Below are 21,329 nucleotides of genomic sequence, written 5' to 3' on the forward strand. Positions count from 1 at the left end.
ATGTTGCCTTTGTCCTCTGCGGAGACTCTACCAGTTAAGTTTCCATTAGGAATTTATGAGATTTCCTCCTGTTCACCAACATGGTGTTTTATCAACCTTTTTATCTTTACCAGTTGAAGAGCTTTTAAAAAACTGTACCTCAGGATAGTTTCCTTTTGCATTCTGATGAGAGAGTTTGAGCTTTCTTTTTCCCACATGATTAAGACCCAAGTTCTCCTGGGTTCTGCTTTTTTTTTGTTTTTGTTGTTTTGTTGACCTGTTTTTGCTTTGTTTCTTTTGCTTGGAAATTTATTTTTAAAATCATTATCATTCTTTCATTTATGTCTTTAAGTGTATTCTTATTTCTTTAAGTGTGTACTCATTTGAAAACCCTTTTCAAACAACTGGATTAAAAATAAAATCTGTCTGGAGATCATTCATTTCCTGATGAGTCACCATCTTTCCATGGCCTGTTTCCTCAGTGACTTAGGGTTTTGGATGGCAGACTTATTTTGAGTGGGGAGTTTCCTAGTTTCACTCCCATCTCTGATCTTCCGTGTTTATTGGCACCCCATGACTTCCAGACTTGTTAATTTTTTTCTATTTGTATTTTGTCTATTGTTGTTATAAATCTGGAATAAGGAGGTACTTGAGACCACAACCCCAAATCTGATATTTTTCAGAAGACCCCAACATATTTTTAAAAGCAGTATTGTGACACAGACCTTTCAGCCTCCTACCTGCAACTGGGTTTCCTTTCTTCTATGACAACAAATAAGGAAAACTTCATTTTTTTTTAACATCTTTATTGGAGTATAATTGCTTTACAATGGTGTGTTAGTTTCTGCTTTATAACAAAGTGAATCAGTTGTACATATACATATGTTCCCATATCTCATTTTAAATAGAATCAGAAAGCTCCTGAAGGGGTAGCTCTCATGAAGATGCCGGGAAGAAAGAGGGAGGTAAGGATTGCTGTAACAAGGTCTGTTAGTGTAGAATTGTCTTGGTCTCAACTTCTTATCCATGATAATAAGAATGTTACTTTTCTTCTGGCACAAGGAGGGCATTCTTCAACATGGGAATTTCTTCTGATTTTAAGGGAAGGAAGATCCCTCCCCACCCCAGTAACAATGCACTAACCACAACTTGCAGCCAACAAGAAACTGCCACAACCTGGAACTCTTGTTCTTTTCTAATGAACTTTTATTCAAAACAACCCTCCCCAATTTCCTCCCAAAACCTAATAAAAACTGACCTTCCCTTTGTCTCTTTGGACTTGCCTATGGTTCACCACAGTGTGGACAAAGAATGTCTCCTGCCATGTTAGTAAACAGGACATGTGGCCATCAAAAGCCATCAGCCACTGCAGTCTCATGGACTGTGCACCCTGAGGGGATCCAGAATGGAGAAAATCTGGACACTGGCCCTAGATAGCTGAGGTGCACATCAAAGGAATGATTTCAGGGAGCCCAGACTCTTGTATCCTCCCATACATACAAAAGCGCTAAATTCATTAACCTGAGATATCTGGTTTTCTTTAATTAACAGTAATCTTTCGATGTTCTGACTACCTGGTCTTTGCTGCAAAATCTCCTACATATTCTGGCTCCCGCCTTACCTTTTTTGGAGCAGTCCCTCAGAGCGATCTGAGAGGCTGTCTTCTCGGCTTAAGTCCTCAGCAAGTCCACTGAATAAAACATAAATTTCGACTTTTAGGTTGTGCTTTTTTTTTTTTTTCCAGTCAACAATAGCTTGTTTGTCCCAGATTGCAATTCCTCTGCTATTCCCAAATAAACTCAACCCTGCTTTTATAATTTGTCAATAATTTTATTTAAGATTACAGTTTCGTTGGTTCAGAAGGAATTCTGATTGGCCATAATCTATATTAACATTTCTCTTCCCCAGCCCCTCTTGGCTGTGCCCTCTGAGACCCTTTCTTTGCAGGACCTTCCCAGACCAGTTACTAGCTGTTCCCAACTGAGCCAGGAGCAAGAGAAATATGCCATCCCTGCCAAAAGTTGGGGAGCGTTGTGGCTGGAAGTAAACATTTGGGAGTCGTCTCATATGGCGGTGCTGGAGGAGATTGCATAATCAGTGAGTATGGATAGCACACAGAGATAGCTGTCCAAAGACTGAGGTCTATGGCACTCCAAAATATAGATGCCAGGAAGAAATGTAGGATCCTGCGATGAAGACTAGCTTGCAGAATTAGCTTGTGAGTTAGAGTGAAAACAGCAGAGTCCCAGGTCTTGGAAGGCAAGTAAAGAAGGTGTGCGGGACCACTTATCCAAGCAGTCTTAACTGTTAGTCTCCAGGTGCAACAGTTTCAAAGCTGTGAAAGTTATGGGAACGTCTGGTTCAGATGAATGATCCAAACATAGTTCTAAAAGCCAGTTCCTCCTGAAATCCTAAACATGATGCAAAGCCTTTGTCTTAGTCCACGAGGGAGCCCACAGACTGGGTGACTTATAAACAACAGGAATGTACTTCTCCCAGTTCTGGAGGCTGCAGCAGGTCTGGTGAGAACCTACTCCTGGTTCCCTGACGCCATCCTCTCACTAACCCTAATCCCTGGGCAAACAATGCTGTGACTTATGCAAAAGGAAGCCCTGATATTCTTAGTGACAGTCTACGTGCCTCTACTTGCAGTGGAACAAACATTTGACATCATTGAAAAACAAAGTCTTGATTACTTTCAAGACTGGGCCAGCTGAGGATCCTGAAAATATTATATGAGAGCCGGATTAACCTCAGTTAGGGTTAATTCCCATCGCAAGAGTTACCCTCTCGTTACCCAATTCGTACGTCACCTGTCTTCTGCTAGATTTCTAGGGCTTTACTTGTGTAGCAGAAGCAGCACCTTGTTTAATTAAAGTTGCCAAATGACCACCTTTAAAGACATCTTGATTTTTCTTTTTTCTGCGAAAGAAAACCTTAGCTCCATACTACTGCCCGGGTGGTGGGAACCACAGGGTCTCCAGCGCCTAGTCCTCTCCATCATTCTCTCCGGATGACCACATCGTGGTCCCTGCTGCGGCCTCTGGGCTCACGGAGCAGAGTGGGGAGCCCGACTCACAGTAGAGCCCGAATCCAGGTGGGACAAAAGTGCGCACTGAAGTCAAGCATTGGGACTCTGAACACTGTTCCGAGGAAACACCGCCACAGACTCTTTTTTAAAGGATCTCTCAATTTCCAAACCAGAAATACTGAAAAAATAAAGTGTGTGGAAGACGTCTACATGGTAATTTTACTACTGATACACAGTTGGCAGAAATGGCTGTGTGCTGAGTTTTGCCAGGTACTTATTTGCCCTTTTTTAAAGACAATTAATTAATTAATTAATTATTATTTATTTATTTTTGGCTGCGTTGGGTTTTCGTTGCTGCGCATGGGCTTTCTCTAGTTGCAGCGTGGGCTTGCTCTAGTTGCAGAGAGCAGGGCTACTCTTCGTTGGGGTGCATGAGCTTCTCATTGCAGTGGCTTCTCTTGTTGTGGACCAGGGGCTCTAGGCATGGGGACGTCAGTAGTTGTGGTTTGCGGGCTCTAGCGCGCAGGCTCAGTAGTTGTGACGCACGGGCTTAGTTGCTCCTCGGCATGTGGGATCTTCCCGGACCAGGGCTCGAACCCGTGCCCCCGGAATTGGCAGATGGCTTTTTAACCACTGCGCCACCAGGGAAGCCCTGTCCTCTTTTTCTTAATGCATTAAATGAATGGGAGATTGACAAGAAAATCTCTGTCGAATTTCTCGGACGACTGGGAGGCGAGGGCGCACCAGAATTCTGAGGCCGGCCTCGCCCCCAGAACGCCCCATGCCTCGCCCCGCCAGCAGCGCGGCCTGGCCCAGCACCGAGGCAACGCCCCTGTCAGCAGCGCAGCCACGCCCCCGCCACGCCCTGAGGACTCGCCCGGCCAGCAGCGCGGCCACGCCCAGGCCAGCACTTAGGCCACGCGCTGGCGCTGGGCCGTTGATAGTAGGAGCCCGCGCTCTGCCCCTGGAGCTGATTGGCCGGCTGCGGCCCCTCACACTGCCCCGATTGGCTGCCGCTGCTCCCGCTGCGACCGCCGGTTGGCCCAGGCCGTTGCCCCGGCGACGCGGGTTGTTGTGGTTCCGTGCCGCGCTGGGAGTTTGGGTTTGGTCCCAGCCGCCCGCTGGAACAGAGTGGCCTCGGACGCTGCAGGTGGCAATCACCGAGACCTTAGGCCTGCAAGTGAGCAGAGTCAGACGGCCAGTGGGGTCGGGGCAGGGAGGGGGCCACCCGTCACCCGGGATGGAGGAGCACCGGGCCGGGGGGGGTGTACCTCGGAACCTGCTGTCCCCTGCTGTCTACTCGGCGTGTGTGTGCCCCTGCTGTATACCCTGCCTGGACGTGTCCCTGCTGTATACCCGTGTGGATGTGCCCCTGATTTATACCCTGCCTGTCAGGCGGAGGAGGACAGCCAGAGCAGGAACGGGGACCCGGCCTCTGCAGCTCAGCCCCCGCGTCGGTTCCTGGTTCACCCGAGAACAGAGAACAGCCGGCCCAGCGTGTCTCCCGGCATGAGGAACACGAGCAAGGAGCTGCACGTCGGCACGAGCCGCTATGCTCCCTGCGGTGAGTGACCCGAGGAGAGGAAACCCGCGTTTGCTCTGCGGCTGGACTGGCTCAAACCAGCATCCTGCGTGCGTGTGTGGCGGGGGTGGCCGGGAGGGGACAGGACAACACGGGGTACCCTCACAGAAAGCTGCACACTGCCCCTATGCCCCAGTGTGGAAGCAAGGCTTGAAGGGTAGCATGGGGGGAAACTAAGCTCCTTAGTTAGTTAGTTTGTTTTTTCCCTTTATTCAACAAAAGAAAGTCAGGCTACCCACTGCTGTTGGAGCTCCTCAGTTTTTGGAGCGATAGCGTCTCTGAAAATTTCTCTGTAACAGTAACCCTGTGTAAGTCTCACAGGGGTCTCCCTGTACGTTGGCTTGGGCACTTTCATTTTCAGCTGCATCCCCATGTATTTCATTGATCACCTATCTCTTGCTCCTAATTTAGACCCCAACCAGGGTAACTATGTCTCCTGCTTTAAGCAGTGGGACAAAGGAAACAAGCCTCTGGTGGAGGTTCCCACGGCAGTGGGCTTCTCACTGTGAAGCTGGCAGAAGGGAAGGAGGAAGACCTGGGTGCTGGAGTCTGATTTTGCCTTGGTTTTTACGCTGCCCCATCTCGAGAAGGGCTGGAGAAGGAGGGAGGAGAAGAGAGTCCCAGAGCTCTGCTGGGAAAGGCAGGGTGAGGGCTGGCAGGGGGGCTGCGGGCAGTGGGACCAAGCATGGGCTTCTTCACAGTCTCAACGTGCTTCTTGCCTGGAGCTCTGCTGTGGCCACTATGGTTGGGTCCGTGGCTGTGCTGGGAATGGGGTAGGGGACGGGAGGCCTGGGCCCCCGTCTCCACGGTGGGCTCTCAGCCTGGGTCTGACGTCTCAGTGCCTTAGTGTGTGGCCTCCCCATGTGAGCAGCACAGAAGACGGCGACACTTGCCAGGTGCTCTGCTAAACACTGTCACACTAACACTGAACTTCAGAACAACCTGTCGAGGGGTCCTTAGCCCTGGTTTATAGGTGAGGAAGCCGAGGCTCAGAGTTTCAGGAGGCTGCCCTGTTCTCCAAGGCCGCAGCGGCCCAAAGGCAGGGCTCCAGAGCCCCGTGGGATGTGCCCTCAGACACCAGAGAGCTGTGGGGCTGAGTCACCTTGTGATCTCTCTGAGCCTGGCTCCTTATGGATAAAGCAAGCACGCGAGGGGGCAAGGGAGCTCGTAAAGAAATCTACACGGTAGTAAGTGATCTGGTGCCATACAAGTACTGATCATGTTTGAGGACAAGACAGTTCTCGTTCCTTTAACCCTGTGTGTGTGTGTGTGTGTGTGTGTATGTGTGTGTGTGTGTGTGTGTGGTGACAGCTGGTTCACAGTGACTCGTGTGCTGGCTCTCTGAGCAGGGCACACAGTGATAAACAGCCAACCAGGTTAGAGCTCAGTGCCCGCCCAAAGCTTCCGGTAATGACAAGTAGAAGCTACTCTGTTCTCTGTGGATTAATTAGTAATCAAAACACAGAGAGGAAAAATCAAGCAAGAACCGAATGCCTTCCCTCTAAAAGAAAATATTTGAGCTGAATACAATCAGATAAGATGGTCCTACCCATCCTCCTAGTTCTTAAATTAATTCTCTGTGAGCTTGGGCACACTTCTTTAAAGCTTTCCCGGGGCAGGGGGTTTCTCCTTTTCAAAACTATAGTGTTTCCACTATACTGTTCATCTAATTACTGTTCTTTAGATATTTAAAAGATTTCCCATGAACATTCATTTTTATGCAGTGAACTAGCTTTAGTTCCAAGTACAGATTGGGCGGCTAACTTTTAGCTCCAGAGGATGGTGGCTTCTTGTTCCTGGGATCCAAGTGTGCTTGTGTAAAGGGATCTATTCAGCATCATTTTCCTGTGTTCCTACTGTACCAGTCAGGGTTCTCCATAGCCCAACAAGATGTGTGTGTGTGTGTGTGTGTGTGTGTGTGTGTGTGTGTGTGTGTGTGTAGAGAGAGAGAGAGGGAGGGAGATTGACTGGGAGACTGATTTATTTTAAGGAATTGGCTCACACAGTTGTGGAGCAGGCAGGTCCAAAATCTGCAGGCCGGAGACCCAGGGAAGGGCTGATGCTGCAGTCCTGAGTCCAGAGGCTGTCTGGGGGCTGAATTCCTTCCTCCTCAGGATACCTCAGTCTTTTCTCCTAAATCCTTGAACTGATGGCATAAGGCCCACCAACGTTAGGGAGACTTACCTGCTTAATCAGAGTCTATTGATTTGACCGTTAATCTCCTCTAAAAGGCACCTTCACAGTAACATGCCAGACTAAACATCTGGGAACTGTGGCCTAGCTAAGGCGACACATAAAATTACCCATCACACCTGCCAGGAGCCAGTCCTATGTTAGACCCTGAACGCCATGCTTTTTTTTTTTTTTTGGCCACGACACACAGCTTGTGGGATTTCAGTTCCCCGACCAGGGATCGAACCTGGGCCCTCATCAATGAGAGTTCAGAGTCCTAACCACTGGACTGCCAGGGAATTCCCTGAACGCCATGCATTTTTGACAGCTGGTTCCAGTAAGCTCTTAAATGCAAGAGTTACTTGTGCTATGATAGTGGCATCTTTCTTATTTCACACTTCTGGATTTTGTGTCCAAAGCTTTCAATCAGCGGTGATATTTGTTCTTATATTTGGACATGCGGTTAATCAGTTTCTGACGCAAAGTGTCACCAGAACACCAAGAGCCCGAGTGTCCTAGGGTCTTCCCTCTGTGGAGGCATAAGTGGGCCTGATCACTACAGGTCCCTGGGCTTCTGCCCACACCTCTCGCTCCTGGCAGGGACCCTCACAGGTGGTCACAAAGCAGCCTGCAGGGCTGTGTCTTGGGTGCCCACTGAGGGGGCCTCAGGGCTCTGACAAGGCCGGTTCAGCTCACCCCCCGTGGCCACTCTGGGTGGGGCGGGGGGTTCAGATCGATGGGGAGGGAGGGCAGGGAGCAAGCTGGCCTTCATTCACCGCCCCCCCCGTTTGTCCTCCCACCCTCCTCTTCACGGGACCCTGTCCCCTAGAAATCCCACACCTTTTATCTACACTCACCGCGCTTCACCCTTGTGGGACCAGACTTGATGTTTCCACGGAAGCCACACGCAGCCCACCCCTGCCAATCTGCGGCCCGAGATGCTTCCCACAGCATGAGGATGCCCGGGACAAAGCCCCCCCCCCGCCCCGCCCCGTTCAGCCACCCTCCTGAGTGCTGCTCCCCTTTCCTGTCTGACGACTCAGGATGTCCCACTTTGGCCTCAAGCAAAAGGAAAGCGGGGTGGGGTTCAGATGACATTGTTTGCCGGTGAAGCCTCCCCGATGACGGCACTCAGTCCTGCATCTTCCTGCTCCTGTCAAATTAGCAAACCTGTTCAGTAAGGCTCTGTCTGTGTTTGTTTGTTTGTTCTTCCAATTGGAGTATAGTTGATCCACAATGTGTTAGTTTCTGGTGTACAGCAAAGTGATTCACTTATACATATATATCTATTCTTTTTCATATTCTTTTCCATTATAGGTAGATATTGAGTAGTATTCCCTGTGCTATACAGTAGGTCCTTATAGATTATCTATTTTATATATAGTAATGTGTATATGTGAATCTCAGCCTCCTAATTTATCCCTCCCACCCACCTTTCCTCTTTGGTAACCATAAGTTTGTTTTCTATGTTTGTGAGTCTATTTCTGTTTTGTAAATAAGCTCATTTGTATCATTTTTTTAGATTCCACATACAAGTGATATATGTGGTATTTGTCTTTCTCTGACTCTGACTTACTTCACTTAGTATGATAATCTCTAGGTCCATCCATGTTGCTGCAAATGACATTATTTCATTCTTTTTTATGGCTGAGTAGTATTCCATTGTATATATGTGCCACATCTTCTTTAGCCATTCATCTGTTGATGGACATTTAGGTTGCTTCCATGTCCTGGCTATTGTAAATAGTGCTGCTTGTGAACATAGGGGTGCATGTATCTTTTTGAATTAGAGCTTTCATCTTTTCCAGATATATACCCAAGAGTGGGATTGCAGGATCATATGATAGCTCTATTTTAATTCTTTTAAGGAAACTCCATAGTGTTTTCCATAGTGGCTACACCAATATACATTCCCACCAACAGTGTAGGAGGGTTCCCTTTTCTCCACACCCTCTCCAGCATTTATTATTTTTTTAATTAATTAATTAATTTTTGGCTGCGTTGGGCCTTTGTTGTTGTGCATGGGCTTTCTCTAGTTGCGGTGAGCAGAGGCTACTCTTCGTTGTTGTGTGTGGGCTTCTCATTGCAGTGGCTTCTCTTGTTGCGGAGCACGGCTTCAGTAGTTGTGGCACGAGGGCTCAGTAGTTGTGGCTTGTGGGCTCTAGGGCACAGGCTCAATAGTTGTGGAACTTGGGCTTAGTTGTGGGATCTTCCTGGACCAGGGCTCGAACCTGTGTCCCCTGCACTGGCAGGTGGATTCTTAACCACTGCACCACGAGGGCAGCCCCCAGCATTTATTATTTGTAGACTTTTTGATGATGGCTATTCTGACTGTTGTGAGGTGATACCTCATTGTAGTTTTGATTTGCATTTCTCTAATAATTAGTGATGTTGAGCATCTTTTCATTTGCCTATTGGCCACCTGTATGTCTTCTAAATGTTTATTAAACCTAAATGTTTATTTAGGTTTTCTGCCCATTTTTTGATTGGATTGTTTAATTTTTTGTTATTGAGTTGTATGAGCTGTTTGTATATTTTGGACATTAAGCCCCAGTCCATCACATAGTTTGCAAATATTTTCTCCCAGTCCATAGGTTGTCTTTTTGTTTTGCTTAGATTTCCTTTTCTATGCAAAAGCTTATAAGTTTGATTAGGTCCGGCTTGTTTGTTTTTGCTTTTATTTCTATTGCCTTGGGAGACTGACCTAAGAAAATGCTGCTACGATTTATGTCAGAGAATGTTTTGCCTATGTTCTCTTCTAGGAGTTTTATGGCGTCATGTCTTATATTTAAGTCTTTAAGCCATTTTGAGTTTATTTTTGTGTGTGAGAGAGGGAGTGTTCTAACTTCATTGATTTACATGTGGCTGTCCAACTTTCCCAACACCACTTGCTGAAGAGACTGTCTTTTCCTCACTGTATATTCTTGCCTCCTTTGTCACAGATTAATTGACCCTAGGTGTGTGGGTTTATTTCTGGGCTCTTTATTCTGTTCCATTGATCTGTAGGTCTGTTTTTGTGCCAATACCACACTGTTTTGATTACTGTAGCTTTGTAGTTTTGTCTGAAGTCTGGAACAGCTATGTCTCCAGCTTTTTCTTTTTCCTCAGGATTGCTTTGGCAATTCTGGGTCTTTTGTGGTCCCATATAAATTTTAGGATTATTTGTTCTAGTTCTGTGAAAAATGTCATGGGTAATTTGATAGACATCATGTTAAAGCTGTAGATTGCTTTGGGTAGTATGGCCATTTTAACAATACAGTAAGTCCCCTACATACAAACAAGTTCCGTTCTGAGAGTGCATTCGTAAGTCCAATTTGTTCGTAAGTCCAACAAAGTTCGCCTACGTACCCAGCTAACACAATCGGCTATATAGTACTGTACTGTAATAGGTTTATAATACTTTTCACACAAATAATACATAAAAAACAAACACAAAAAATAAAGAAAATATTTTAAATCATACAGTACAGTACCTTGAAAAGTACAGTACAACAGCTGGCATCCAGGGGCTGGCATCGAGTGAACAGGCAAGAAGAGTTACTGACTGGAGGAGGGAGAGGAGGTGGGAGATGGTAGAGCTGAAGGATCATCAGCAATAGGAGTTGGAGGGCAAGCTGCAGTTTCACTCACGCCTGATGTTGATGGCACAGGTTCTGGTTCCTTGCTGGAACCAGATGCATGTTCACATTTTTGAAAGTTTGCAACTTAAAGGTTTGTATGTAGGGGACTTACTGTAATAATTCTTCCAACCCAAGAGCATGGGATATCTTTCCATTTCTTTGAATCATCTTCAGTTTCCTTTATCAATGTTTTATAGTTCTCAGCATATAAGTCTTTTGCCTCCTTGGTCAGGTTTATTCCTAAGTAATTTTTTTTCTTTTTGATGCAATTTTAAAAGGGATTTTTTTTTTTTTTTACTTTCCCTTTCTGATATTTCATTGTTAGTGTAAAGAAATGCAACAGATTTCTGTAATCTTGTATCCTGCTACCTGGTTGAATTCATTTATCAGTTCTAGTAGTTTTTGTGTGGAGTCTTTAGGGTTTTCTATATAGAGTATCATGTCATCTGCATATAATGACAATTTTACCTCTTCCCTACCAATTTGAAAACTTTTTATTTCTTTTTCTTGTCTTGTTGCTGTGGCTAGGACTTCTAATACTATGTTGACTAGAAGTGGTGAGAGTGGGCATCCTTGTTTTGTTCCAGATTTTAGTGGGAAGGCTTTCAGCTTTTTACCATTGAGTATTATGCTGGCTGTGGGTTTGTCATAAATAGCTTTTATTATGTTGAGATATGGTCCCTCTGTGCCCACTTTGGTAAGAGTTTTTATCATGATATCTCAGTGTTTTTAAGGTTCTAAGTTGATCAAATCTTGGCTAACATTTGGTCACATAGTCCAGAGACTTGCCCACATTTTAAGTGATTTGGGATCTTTCAGGAATGTGTACTCCCAGAAATGCAGTCTAATCCCAATTCCAATGGAGGATTGAAGGAGAAGAGAGAGAGAGCTGCACACGTAGGGGATTTGGATACCTCACTGGGAGGTGAAAAACCCCAGGGAAGGGCTCTGCTCTCACTGCTTTGGGACAGAGGAACAGCCAGTAGCAGAGAGGCCAGCAGGCCTCCTAGAAGGTGCTTGTCATCAGCTGGGTGCCGTGGCTGCTGCTTGTGGCCTTTAGGGACTGTTAGCTATACGACTGGCAGGGTTATGCCTCAGGTAACAGGTGTTTACACGAGGGCAGTTTCACCTGTGCTGGTGCCCCATGTTGATGTCCTCTGCTGGTGTCCTGGGAGGGTGAGACGCCCTCCCTGGTGTAGTTGTCTTCTGGGCAGTGGACCAAAGCAGCCTGGATTCCGTAAGTAATGACCTGACTGACCCTTGGCCTCCTCTTCCCTAGATTGGTATTACCACCTTCCTGTGAAGCGGTCTGAGAAAGCTATGGATGCCCCACCAGCGTCCCAGATCCCAGGCCTCAGTGACCTGAGGGAAGCCCCCAGTGGGCACACGCTCAGGGAACGAAGGTACTGGGTGAAGGACACGGACTCAGAGTACGTGAAGCTGGCAAAGCAAGGCGGCCAGCCCGGTGAGCACCGCAGGCTTGTGCTTTGTGGCAGGAGTGACACGGTCGTCTGGTCATTGTGTCTTCCCTGTAAAAATATGTGAAGTGTATGAGCTTTGCCCAAGGCCGTAGGAAGTCCAGGTCAATGGATACAGTTCAGGGTGCAGACTCTTCAGGGGCGTGCTGCCGTTTATGGGAAAGACCCACTAGGCTGTGAGTTCACCGAATTGGGATTTTCCTTCCGAGCGACACCCCTGCGGTGACTCCCGTGCCACCTCCCTGTCTAACTGCAGTCTCTGTCTCTGCACTGCAGTCGCCGAGCTCCGGGCCACCCCGTCCCCAGTCGCCTGTGAAGCATCTTTGTTCCTGTTGCTCTGCCTCATCGTCCCTCATCCTGTGTATTAGTATCTTCTTGATGATGGAGGCCAGGGATGAGTGTCCATGGTGATGCTGACGAACATCACACTTGTAACCATGATGTAACCGAGAAAGGCCTGCTCAGCTGTGCTAATTAAAGCTGCTGGTCAAGCTAGGAGTCACGTCTATCTAGCACGCCTTCTGGCTGGCCTTTGTGGTGAACGAGCCTGAGAAACGCTGACCCTTCTCTCTCTCTTTCTGACCCCTGCTCCTGCTGTGGAGATTGTCACGGGGAGAGTGGGCGACATGGCAGAGGGCAGCACCTGGCTTTAATGGTCAAAAGCCCGGAACAGACCATGTGACTCACTGCGTGTAAAGCATAGAAAGTGCGCCACCTCCCCTCTCCCCAGCCACCAGTTAAAAGGACATTAGTGCGACAGCTGGCAGAATCTGAACAAGATCTGTAAACTGGCTAAAAGGATTGCATCACACTAATTTCCTGATTTTGATCACTACACTGTGATTATGTCATAACTGTCTCTCGAAGCCTCCCAAAGGGTTCCCCAAACAGCAATGACAGTGACAGTACTAACGGGGGGGGGGGCGGGGGGGGGGAGAGAGAGAGAGCAATAAAGCAAATGGGAAACGAATCGCAGCATTTGAGGAATCTGGGTGAAGGGTTTAGGGGAATTCATACCATTTTTTGGACCTTTTGTCTAAGTCTGAAATACATAAAAACTAAAAGTTCAAAAAATAAAAAAGTTAAACATGTCTTGCTAATAGTAAGAACAGTCGATGCTGGCCGTCGCTCCCGCTTCCGCGCCTGACTGACCCCTGCCTGGGAAGAGCCCTCAAGCCGGGGGAGGGGGACGAAGACCTGGCAGCAAGTGGGGGGGTCGGGAGCTGGAGCCCGAGCGAGTCTCTGACCCTCTCAGCCTGGCTCCAAGGGGGGCACCGGTTAACACTCCCCCTGCCCCCAGGATTTAGAGGGGCCGGTGCCCCGCTTCCCACCGGAAACCCGGAGGGGGCGGCTCACCCCAGAACTGCCGCGTGGGGGGTGGAGAACAGACTGTCCTGGGCAGAGAGAGGAGCCAGGGCGCAGCCCCCCGGGGGGCCCGAGGAGTTTTGTCCCCGCAGATACCGCCCTGGAGCAAGGACCCCTCCCCCTCTCCCCAGAGACAGGGAGGCGGTGGCCGGCGGCGGGGTAGGGGTGCAGGAGGGATGTCCTCTGGGCACCAGGCAGCAAGAGCACTGGCGGGAGAGGACCGGGGACACCCCGGCGTGCTGCCCCCCGGCCCAGTGGAGCCCAGGAGGAGAGCCGGTCCCCTCGTCGCTGCGACCTGCCCGCTGGTAATGCGCAGGCCGCTCACAGCCGTGTCTTTTTGGCCTCGAGATCTGTTGAAGCACTTTGCCCCCGGCACCACGAAGGGCTCCCCCGTGGCCTACTCCTTGCCAGACTGGTACGTCCACCACAGCCAGCCGCCGACGGCCGACCGGAGGCAGTGAGTATCCCGAGCCCCGCGTTGCGGCCCCGCCCAGGCCTGCGTCCCCAGCCTCTGACCTCCGCGCCCGGCCTCTCCGCCCGCCGCCTCCTTGCAGCCCACTGTCTCCGGGAGGCTGGGCGCCCTCTTCTGTCCCGTCCTTGCTGGGAGTCCGCTGGTTGCCCAGCTTCTCCCCTGCGCTGCATCCCGGAGGGCCCCTCCCTCTCCCCTCCCCTCCCCTCCCTCTCCCCCTCCCCCTATGCTAAGGGCCTAGACTTTATCCTAGCAGAACGAGGAGCCGAGAACATGAGGGGGGTGGGGTGGGTGGGGACTGGTGAAGGTCAGAGCTGGGTGCTGGGGTGGGGGGGGGAGAGGGAAGGAGGGAGGCAGGGAGGGGAGGTCAGGAGGTGGCCCTAAGCCGCGGGCCGGGGCTCCTCTGTCCGTTTCTGCAGGGTCCCCGCTGTGTCCATACCGGATTACATGGTTTATGAAGAGTCTAACCCCGATCACGTCAGTGGCAACTATGAGTCCAGAAGGGGGCCCTTCGACTTTGACATGAAGTCGGTTTGGCAAAGAGAGGCCGAGGAACTGGAAAAGGAGAAAAAAAAGGTGACTGGAGCCCCAATAGATGGCATGGCTTTGCTTGCCGCCGGGAGCACGCCCCGCGATGTGCTTGTCGGCAGGGTGTGTCTCATGGCCCCGAGGTCTGCATTTTAATTTCGATCTGCTCAAAGGCCAGAGGTCACGGGAAATTAGCTTCCTTCTTCTCCTTATGAATTCGACCTTCGAGGTAAGATTGCCTTTTACTGAGTGAGTTTTAACGAGCTGACACTCATCTTGGGGAAAGTTGGCCGTCACTTCTCATCTGCCCGGATAGAAAAGACATTATCCAGTTTCTGAACAAGCCCATTCTGTTTAAGGGTTTAAGTTAAAGTTCCCCGTAATACTCTGTACGGGCAAGAAGGGAAGAGGAGATGCTGCTTCTCTTCTGTGCAAACCCTGGGTATTTGTATTTGACCTTGAAGGAGCACCGACGGCAAGGCAACACACTTTCAAGGCATTTCTGTTTCAAAGGCACCCTGTGAAGGCCATCTCGGGTCAGTGGCTTCCTGGTGGCGGTGTCTCGGTTCACGGGACTGGCGTGAATCCTGGGACGTGGGGGTCTGTGGGTGAACTGGAGACGTTCACGGTAAAACCGGCAGCGGGTCCTGACGGTGAGCAAGCCTGGCCGCCCTTCCCCCGCACGGCAGGGGAGCGGCCTTGCTGGCTGGCAGTTTCCTTGCCTGACCCCAGCCCGCTTCGCACTGTCTGCTAGGAAGAGAAGCCCTGGAAGTTTATTCCGGGGCTCGGAGAGTTGACCACTGTGCACAGTGTCAGCTGCGTGCAGCAGGCCGGCTGTCTGCCCTCAAGACACCCTGTCCCAGCCCTGAGCCTGGCTCTGGGGGGTTGGCATGTTCAGTGAACGGGCTGCTCCTGGCGACCCTTCCCAGCAATACATAGAGGCTTCAGGTGCTAACCAGGGCCACGGTGCCCATGCCCTATAAAAGGCTGGACGCTGTACTGTCGCCAAACCATTGACAGGGCCATGCAGCGGCTGAGAAAGTGCAGGGAGCAAACCCTTCTAAGTCAGGGTTTCGTGTGTCTCTCTGTACAGGTGAGGCTACCAGCCATCAAGTCCAAGTATCCGAGCAAAGCCGGGACCCCGCTTGGCCCCAAAGACCCTGCAGGAAGCAAACTGTCCTTTCCCCCCATGTAAGTGCACGGGCTGCGTCAGCATGGTCTGGATTCGGTTTGGGTTTGGTCTTTCGTCCAAGTGACAACAGTGACAACCATGGCTCCAATACACGATGCTGATGCCGGCCTAACAGTATTCGCTTCCCAGCAGCAGGTTGTGGTGATGTGACTTCAGTGGCACAACTTCCCACGGCCTGGCCCTGTCTACTGGCCTCCTCTTCCATTTTCCCTTCCCTCCGGATGCCCATCCCCCCGGGCCCCTGTGGGCCCCATCCTCCCCCTCCCTGAGCACTGAGCTGAGCTCTCTCCTCTGTCAGCCTGTGTCACCCAAGCTCGCCCTATAAACTTGGGGCCACATGTATGTGCTGCTCAGTCCTGACGTTTTCTGTCCCCAAGGCCTGGACCCTGGTGTCTGCGCCTAGTGAGCCCTTGGCTCTGCATTCAGCTGGAACATCTGTCAGGCGCCCTGACACTTTATTACTCGCCCAGCTGGAGAGGGGGTCCCTGAGGCCTTCTGTTTCTCTTCCCTTCCCCAGAATCCCACTGTAGTGCTAGAATTAATGCCGTTAATTGTCTGACTAATTCTTACAATTGCTTCTCCTCTAGTGGGGCTGGGGGAGGAGCAATAAATCAGTTACATTATGTGTGACAAATGCCATGAAAGCACCACACTCAGACTGCTAGGGCAAAAAAATTATATCTATCTATTGTCCATCTATCTATCTATCTATCTATATCTGTATACACCTATGTCTTTCTATCTATATCCATCTATATTTCTATATCTACCTATCTCTCTACCTATACATACATATATATATATATATAGATATATATAGATAGAGAGAGAGAGAGAGAGAGAGAGAGACAGGGAGAGAGCGCCAGCCCGCCAGAGCCATTAGGAAGACCCTTGACAACAGAGTGATTTATTTACAAGTAAGAAACCCGAGGCTCTCGGAGGGCACAGGTGATATGCATCACCTGTTTTACATCCGATCTCCCCACCTCTCCTAATGGAGGTTATGATAAGGTCTGCAAAGATGTAAATGACAGAGAGAAGACAGAGGTGTGTAAAGAAGCAGCAGATAATCTTTAACGTGAACAGGGAAGAACTAATTAAGAAAGTAACAATTTGTTTGAAAGTGGTAGAGTCTGAGTCACTCATCCCTCCCCAGGGAAGGGGCGGTTCTTTCAGAAGAAGGCATCCCTGGGAAATGCTGGAATTCTTCTTCTTCTCATTGGCTGTTCTGAAGAAAGGTTTTGGAAACTGAACTAAGTATGCGCTCACTGTGTACAAGGATGCTTGGAGGTTACTTCCTTATGCTTAAAAGTGGAGAGAGATTGAGAAAGAGAGATAAGAGGGAGAGAGGGAGAAGCATCTCTGTTGTGTATTCAGGGACAGTAACGCATCTAATTTACCATCAGTATGTTCGCTGAGAACGCTTCTGGATTATCCTTCACCTTTGTACTTAAGTACTTAATTTTCCTCTTTTTGAGGCCTGGTCAAAAAACCAGTTCACCCACAAACTTTTCCAAACTTATTAGCAATGGATATAAGGCTGAGTGGTTACAGCAGCGAGCAGACCCAGACAAGAGGACCCCGCAGACATCCAGGGCCTCTGCTTCGTCTCCGTCCCAGTCTCCGCGGGACGCCGAGCTGCCCCCAGACCCAGAGGCTCCGGAAGGCGCCAAGGAAGGCCCAGGTGAAGTGCACGGCCCCTGAGACCCCTTGTCTCATTACCTGTATCATAATGAGTGATCTAAAAACCACATAAAAAACCTACAGAGATATTGAGGTTACAGATACACATGAGGATAATATATATTGTGCTTCTTTCCTCTTTATTCAGATGAATAGCAAAAGTCATTATTTCTGTGGCTTTACATTTTCTTTTAGTTGTCAGAAATTCTGATGCTTTATGTGTTGTACCACACACATAATATCAGTTTTAGCCTCCTGGGTCCAAAAGATTCTGACCCCTGCAATGCTTGGTCCTCTCTGAGGCAGCTTCAGATAAAGCCCCAGTTCTTGAAAAGAACTCGCAGTTCAAGCTTGAATTTGTTCCATTATCAGCATTTCTTAAACTTTGTCATTAAACTTTGAATAGCTTAGACATTTCCCTGAAATTAGCTGTTCAAAAAACTTTATTAGTTTGATTTTTAACAATCACTGTCACAGGGACAATTAGTCTTATTTTGGGCGACGTCCATCTTAAGGTCTATCGAGTATGATGTTTAGTTTCTGTAGCTCTAGAACCTATTGACCATTTGCCTTTAGGAAACTTACTTTCACTCTGAGGCTTCATTTCTCTGATTAAGGAGGAAGGAGCTGTGTTGTGTCTCTTCAAGCATCTCAAATGTTTTATGTGATCTTTTGTAAACGTGAGCTCTGCCTGTCTTCCAGGCCGGTGGGCACCATGCTGGCCTGGCCAGTGTCTTAATGATACCCTCTCTCCACTGTCACCATGATGCCATTTTAAGTCATACAAACTTTTACTAATTTTTAAGGAATTATTGAGAGTAATTCTTTTAAAATTTGCCTCTTTTATTAAATTGAACAACTAATGCACTTGTCTTTTATTACAGAGTCTTCTTCTCCAAGTGAGTATTTATAGAGAAACTGACCTGCATCCAAGTATAAAAAGTGTCTCAGACACAAAAACAATTGATGGACATAGTTCTTCAATCTGAAGGTGATGCATCTCAGAAGCCTCTGAGGTCCCTCTCCAAACCACCCGTGTTCTAACTACAAAAGCTGGTGACATCTATGCCTTTAAAAAGTCAGAGTTCTAGGACTTCCCTGGCGGTCCAGTGGTTAAGACTCCGTGCTTCCATTGCAGGGGGCACGAGTTCCATCCCTGGTCGGGGAACTAAGATCCTGCATGCTGCGCAGAGGGGCCAAAAAGAATAAAAAAAAAAAAGTCAGACTTCTAGAAACACAGTTTGGGGACAGCAAAAGAAGGACCACTTACATTATTACAACAGAATTATTCTTTTATGCATATCACACAAGATAAAGCATATTTCAATTTACTTCAGAGGCATACATTTTATTAGACACTACGTGAGAAATGTGGGTTTAAATAATGGTAAAGAAGTGAAAGGCCAGGAGAGGCCTCTAATTTAAATACAGATGCCCCTATATACACTAGTAAACGTAAAATAGATAGCTAGTGGGAAGCAGCCACATAGCACAGGGAGATCAGCTCAGTGCTTTGTGACCACCTAGAGGGGTGGGATAGGGAGGGAGGGTGGGAGGGAGGGAGATGCAAGAGGGAGGAGATATGGGGACATATGTATATGTATAACTGATTCAGTTTGTTATAAAGCAGAAACTGACACACCATTGTAAAGAAATTATACTCTAATAAAGATGTTAATAAATAAATACATACATACATACATACATACATACATACATACATACATACATACAGATGCCCCAGGCACAGAGGCCCACCTGCACAGGGTCTCTGAGGGTTTTTAGTATTGTTTTTCTGCATGGTCTTAAATAGATAGAATTTTCCTCACCACCACCAAAATATCTGATCTGGTCAAGGAACTGTCGTTGGACATTAAGGTGATACACTTTCTACTGGGAAATGAATCATTGCAGTGCTATATAATCCACGTGTTTAAATTAGCAGCAAGACCCTCTTAATCTCAGAGGAAATTTTTAACAGTTCAAAATTAGCGGAAGACCAAGTAGGCTTGGTAAAGCCCCTGTAACCGGGAAGAATCACCGCTTGGCTGAGCAGACCTGCCTCTGCGCATTTTCTGGGTCGCCGAGGCGTCACTGCCCAGGTGTCGACCCGCCCCCCACAGAACTTCAGATCCGGACGGGCGGCGTGCTGGGGCTGCCCTCGGCCACTCGTTGCCCTCTGTCTCCTGTGCCTCCTCCTCCTGTCCATCCTGGCTTTTAACGTGATGAACAGCAATCGCCCACCCGGAGCTTGCCTTTTCCTTACACGGAACCACGCCCCGAGCCGGCCGCTGCAACTGTCTGGACCTCATCAAGGCTTCTTTAGTGTGTTTTCCCTCCACCTGTCACAGGATTATCGTTTTTCACTGCAATTTTTGCAGCCGCTCGAGGTGTTTCTGACACGCCAGATAGCTAGCTGGCCTTTAGATGAGTGGCACCGTTGACGCAGGTGCGCAGGGTGCGGTGTCGGGGTGCACGGTGGGGGCCGGGCAGCATCCCCTGAGGCCGCAACAGCCCGGTGGAGCTGGGCCGCCCCCCTGCCCAGGCCGCTCCCCGCTGCGCGTTCAGCTCCGCCCCCCTGCCCAGGCCGCTCCCCGCTGCGCGTTCAGCTCCGCCCTCCTGCCCAGGCCGCTCCCCGCTGCGCGTTCAGCTCCGCCCTCCTGTGTCCGCAGAACCTTCTCGGCACGTGCAGGCTTGACTCAGCCATCACCAGCCGCCTGCAGGTTGGAGGCTGATGTTTCCGACGTGTGATTTGTGGCTGCGGGTAGGACCGTGCGCTAGACTTTTATGTAGACTTCAGTAATAATCCTTATAAATAGGTGCAGAGGTACACGTTTTCTTTTAGTTAAAATTAATAGGTTCAATTTTCAAATTTATAAAACGCGCCATCTTTTGTCTCTTTGCCCTTAAAGTCTTATCTTTATTTTGCATTGCAGGTCCAGTAGCACCTCCATCCGCCTCAGCGGCCGCGGAGCGCAGATAAACCCCGCTGTGATGTGCAGCTGGGACCTGTGTAACAGCTATAGTTACAAGGCTCCTGTTACAGTTTATTAACATAGATTCTCACGAAATGATCCATCTTAGAACAGATTTGACGTCGCTGCTGCATAGATGGTGCCAGTGTTGGGTTTTGTTTCTTGCATCCCTCTGGGACGCCAGGCGCGTGGCCTTTGCGCCGCTGCGCCTCTCTGGCCTGGGAAGTCCCAGGGTCTGGGAACCGGCCACTTCCTTCCCACCCTCGGCCGACGTCACCACCTGCCGTGTGAGCCTCTACTGGCACCACTTCTGTTGAAATCGACGGTTTAGACTCTTGACTGGAAATGACTCACCCACAAGCTTTTTCACTATTTGGTCCTGTAATCTTTGTAGGAATAATTTTTCTGTTACAAAAAAGTATTTAATTCCAGAATATTGTGATATAGTTTATATTAAGAAACAGATTAATTTATTATGCCTTGAAATTTTAAACATTTAGTATGAAAACATTGTAGGATTTGCTAGTTTTAAATGTTTGAAAATATTTTTGGCATAAACTGAAATCCATAATAGTGAACATTTATTATTTTGTATTAAGTAAAAATATGTTTAATTTAAATATTTAATTTAGTAGTCTTAACAAAAATGTTTTACTGCTCAGACAATTCTCTCAGTTTATAAATTTCATTACTATTTATATGTAAGTAATTAGCATAAAAATGTAGTTTTATATTTTGTACATTTAATTCACTCATAAAATAATAACATTCTGCTGGAAGATTTTCAGAGAGCCAAGTAAGTTCAGAGATGTTTTAGCTTCTTTCCCAGAATAAACTTATCATGCATTTGCTCACCTAAAATCTAAACGTTTTCAATTAATTATTTAAACGATATACTGCATTGAACGCATGGATGCGTGTGGTTGTGTAACTACACAGCTCAGAGGACGTGAGTGGCACGTGCGGTGAAGGGAAAGAGTCCGCTCTAGAGGAAGGTGCCGACTGTCCCTGGTTTCTCCCCTCCCCCTTCCTTCCTCCACTTCAATCCCTACCTCATCCTCAACCCGTCCCCCCCAAGAAGAAAACATCAGGAACAGGTATCAGTAGCTTAAGACTCTTCGATCCATTTTGAGGATATTAGAGTAGCAGAAACCCGTGGTTTTAGGGAGAGGACAGAGTTTGGGGCAGGGACCTGTGACCAGATCTTGGCTCCACGCAGGGCAGCTGGGGTCTGTTATTGAAAAGCCAGTCGTGC

The 21,329-nt window shown here is 48.4% G+C and overlaps 2 protein-coding genes across 4 annotated transcripts in view; one reads left to right on the forward strand and one right to left on the reverse strand.

Moving 5' to 3' along the window:
* SUN3 (Sad1 and UNC84 domain containing 3) overlaps positions 1–4,521 on the reverse strand; it is a gene marked incomplete at its 5' end in the record, with an annotated part of 49,871 nt that extends 45,350 nt beyond the window's left edge. Inside the window, 3 exons of the mRNA XM_082400415.1 lie at positions 1,263–1,369; positions 3,755–4,184; positions 4,481–4,521. Of these exons, the coding sequence (XP_082256541.1) occupies positions 1,263–1,369; positions 3,755–4,184; positions 4,481–4,521 (578 nt within the window). The remainder of the gene's footprint in view (positions 1–1,262; positions 1,370–3,754; positions 4,185–4,480) is intronic.
* Positions 3,930–21,096, forward strand: LOC309632009 (uncharacterized protein C7orf57 homolog). Of its 3 annotated transcripts, none has more exons than XM_082399022.1 (9): positions 3,930–4,190; positions 4,406–4,574; positions 11,664–11,849; positions 13,576–13,684; positions 14,116–14,272; positions 15,318–15,415; positions 16,895–17,100; positions 17,984–17,998; positions 20,036–21,094. In XM_082399022.1, exons 2-9 carry the CDS (start codon positions 4,520–4,522, stop codon positions 20,080–20,082), a joined length of 873 nt encoding a protein of 290 aa, XP_082255148.1. In that variant the 5' UTR covers positions 3,930–4,190; positions 4,406–4,519; the 3' UTR covers positions 20,083–21,094. The 3 variants fall into 3 exon arrangements, with proteins under 3 accessions (XP_082255148.1, XP_082255146.1, XP_082255147.1); XM_082399020.1 differs by having other exon boundaries at positions 4,075–4,190; positions 16,943–17,100; XM_082399021.1 differs by lacking the exon at positions 16,895–17,100 and having other exon boundaries at positions 4,075–4,190; positions 14,116–14,271; positions 15,316–15,415; positions 17,984–18,090; positions 20,036–21,096.
* The last annotated feature ends 233 nt before the right edge of the window (positions 21,097–21,329 follow it).

This window comes from Balaenoptera borealis (assembly GCF_965194805.1).
Source record: "Balaenoptera borealis genome assembly, chromosome: 7".
Lineage (NCBI taxonomy): Eukaryota > Metazoa > Chordata > Mammalia > Artiodactyla > Balaenopteridae > Balaenoptera > Balaenoptera borealis.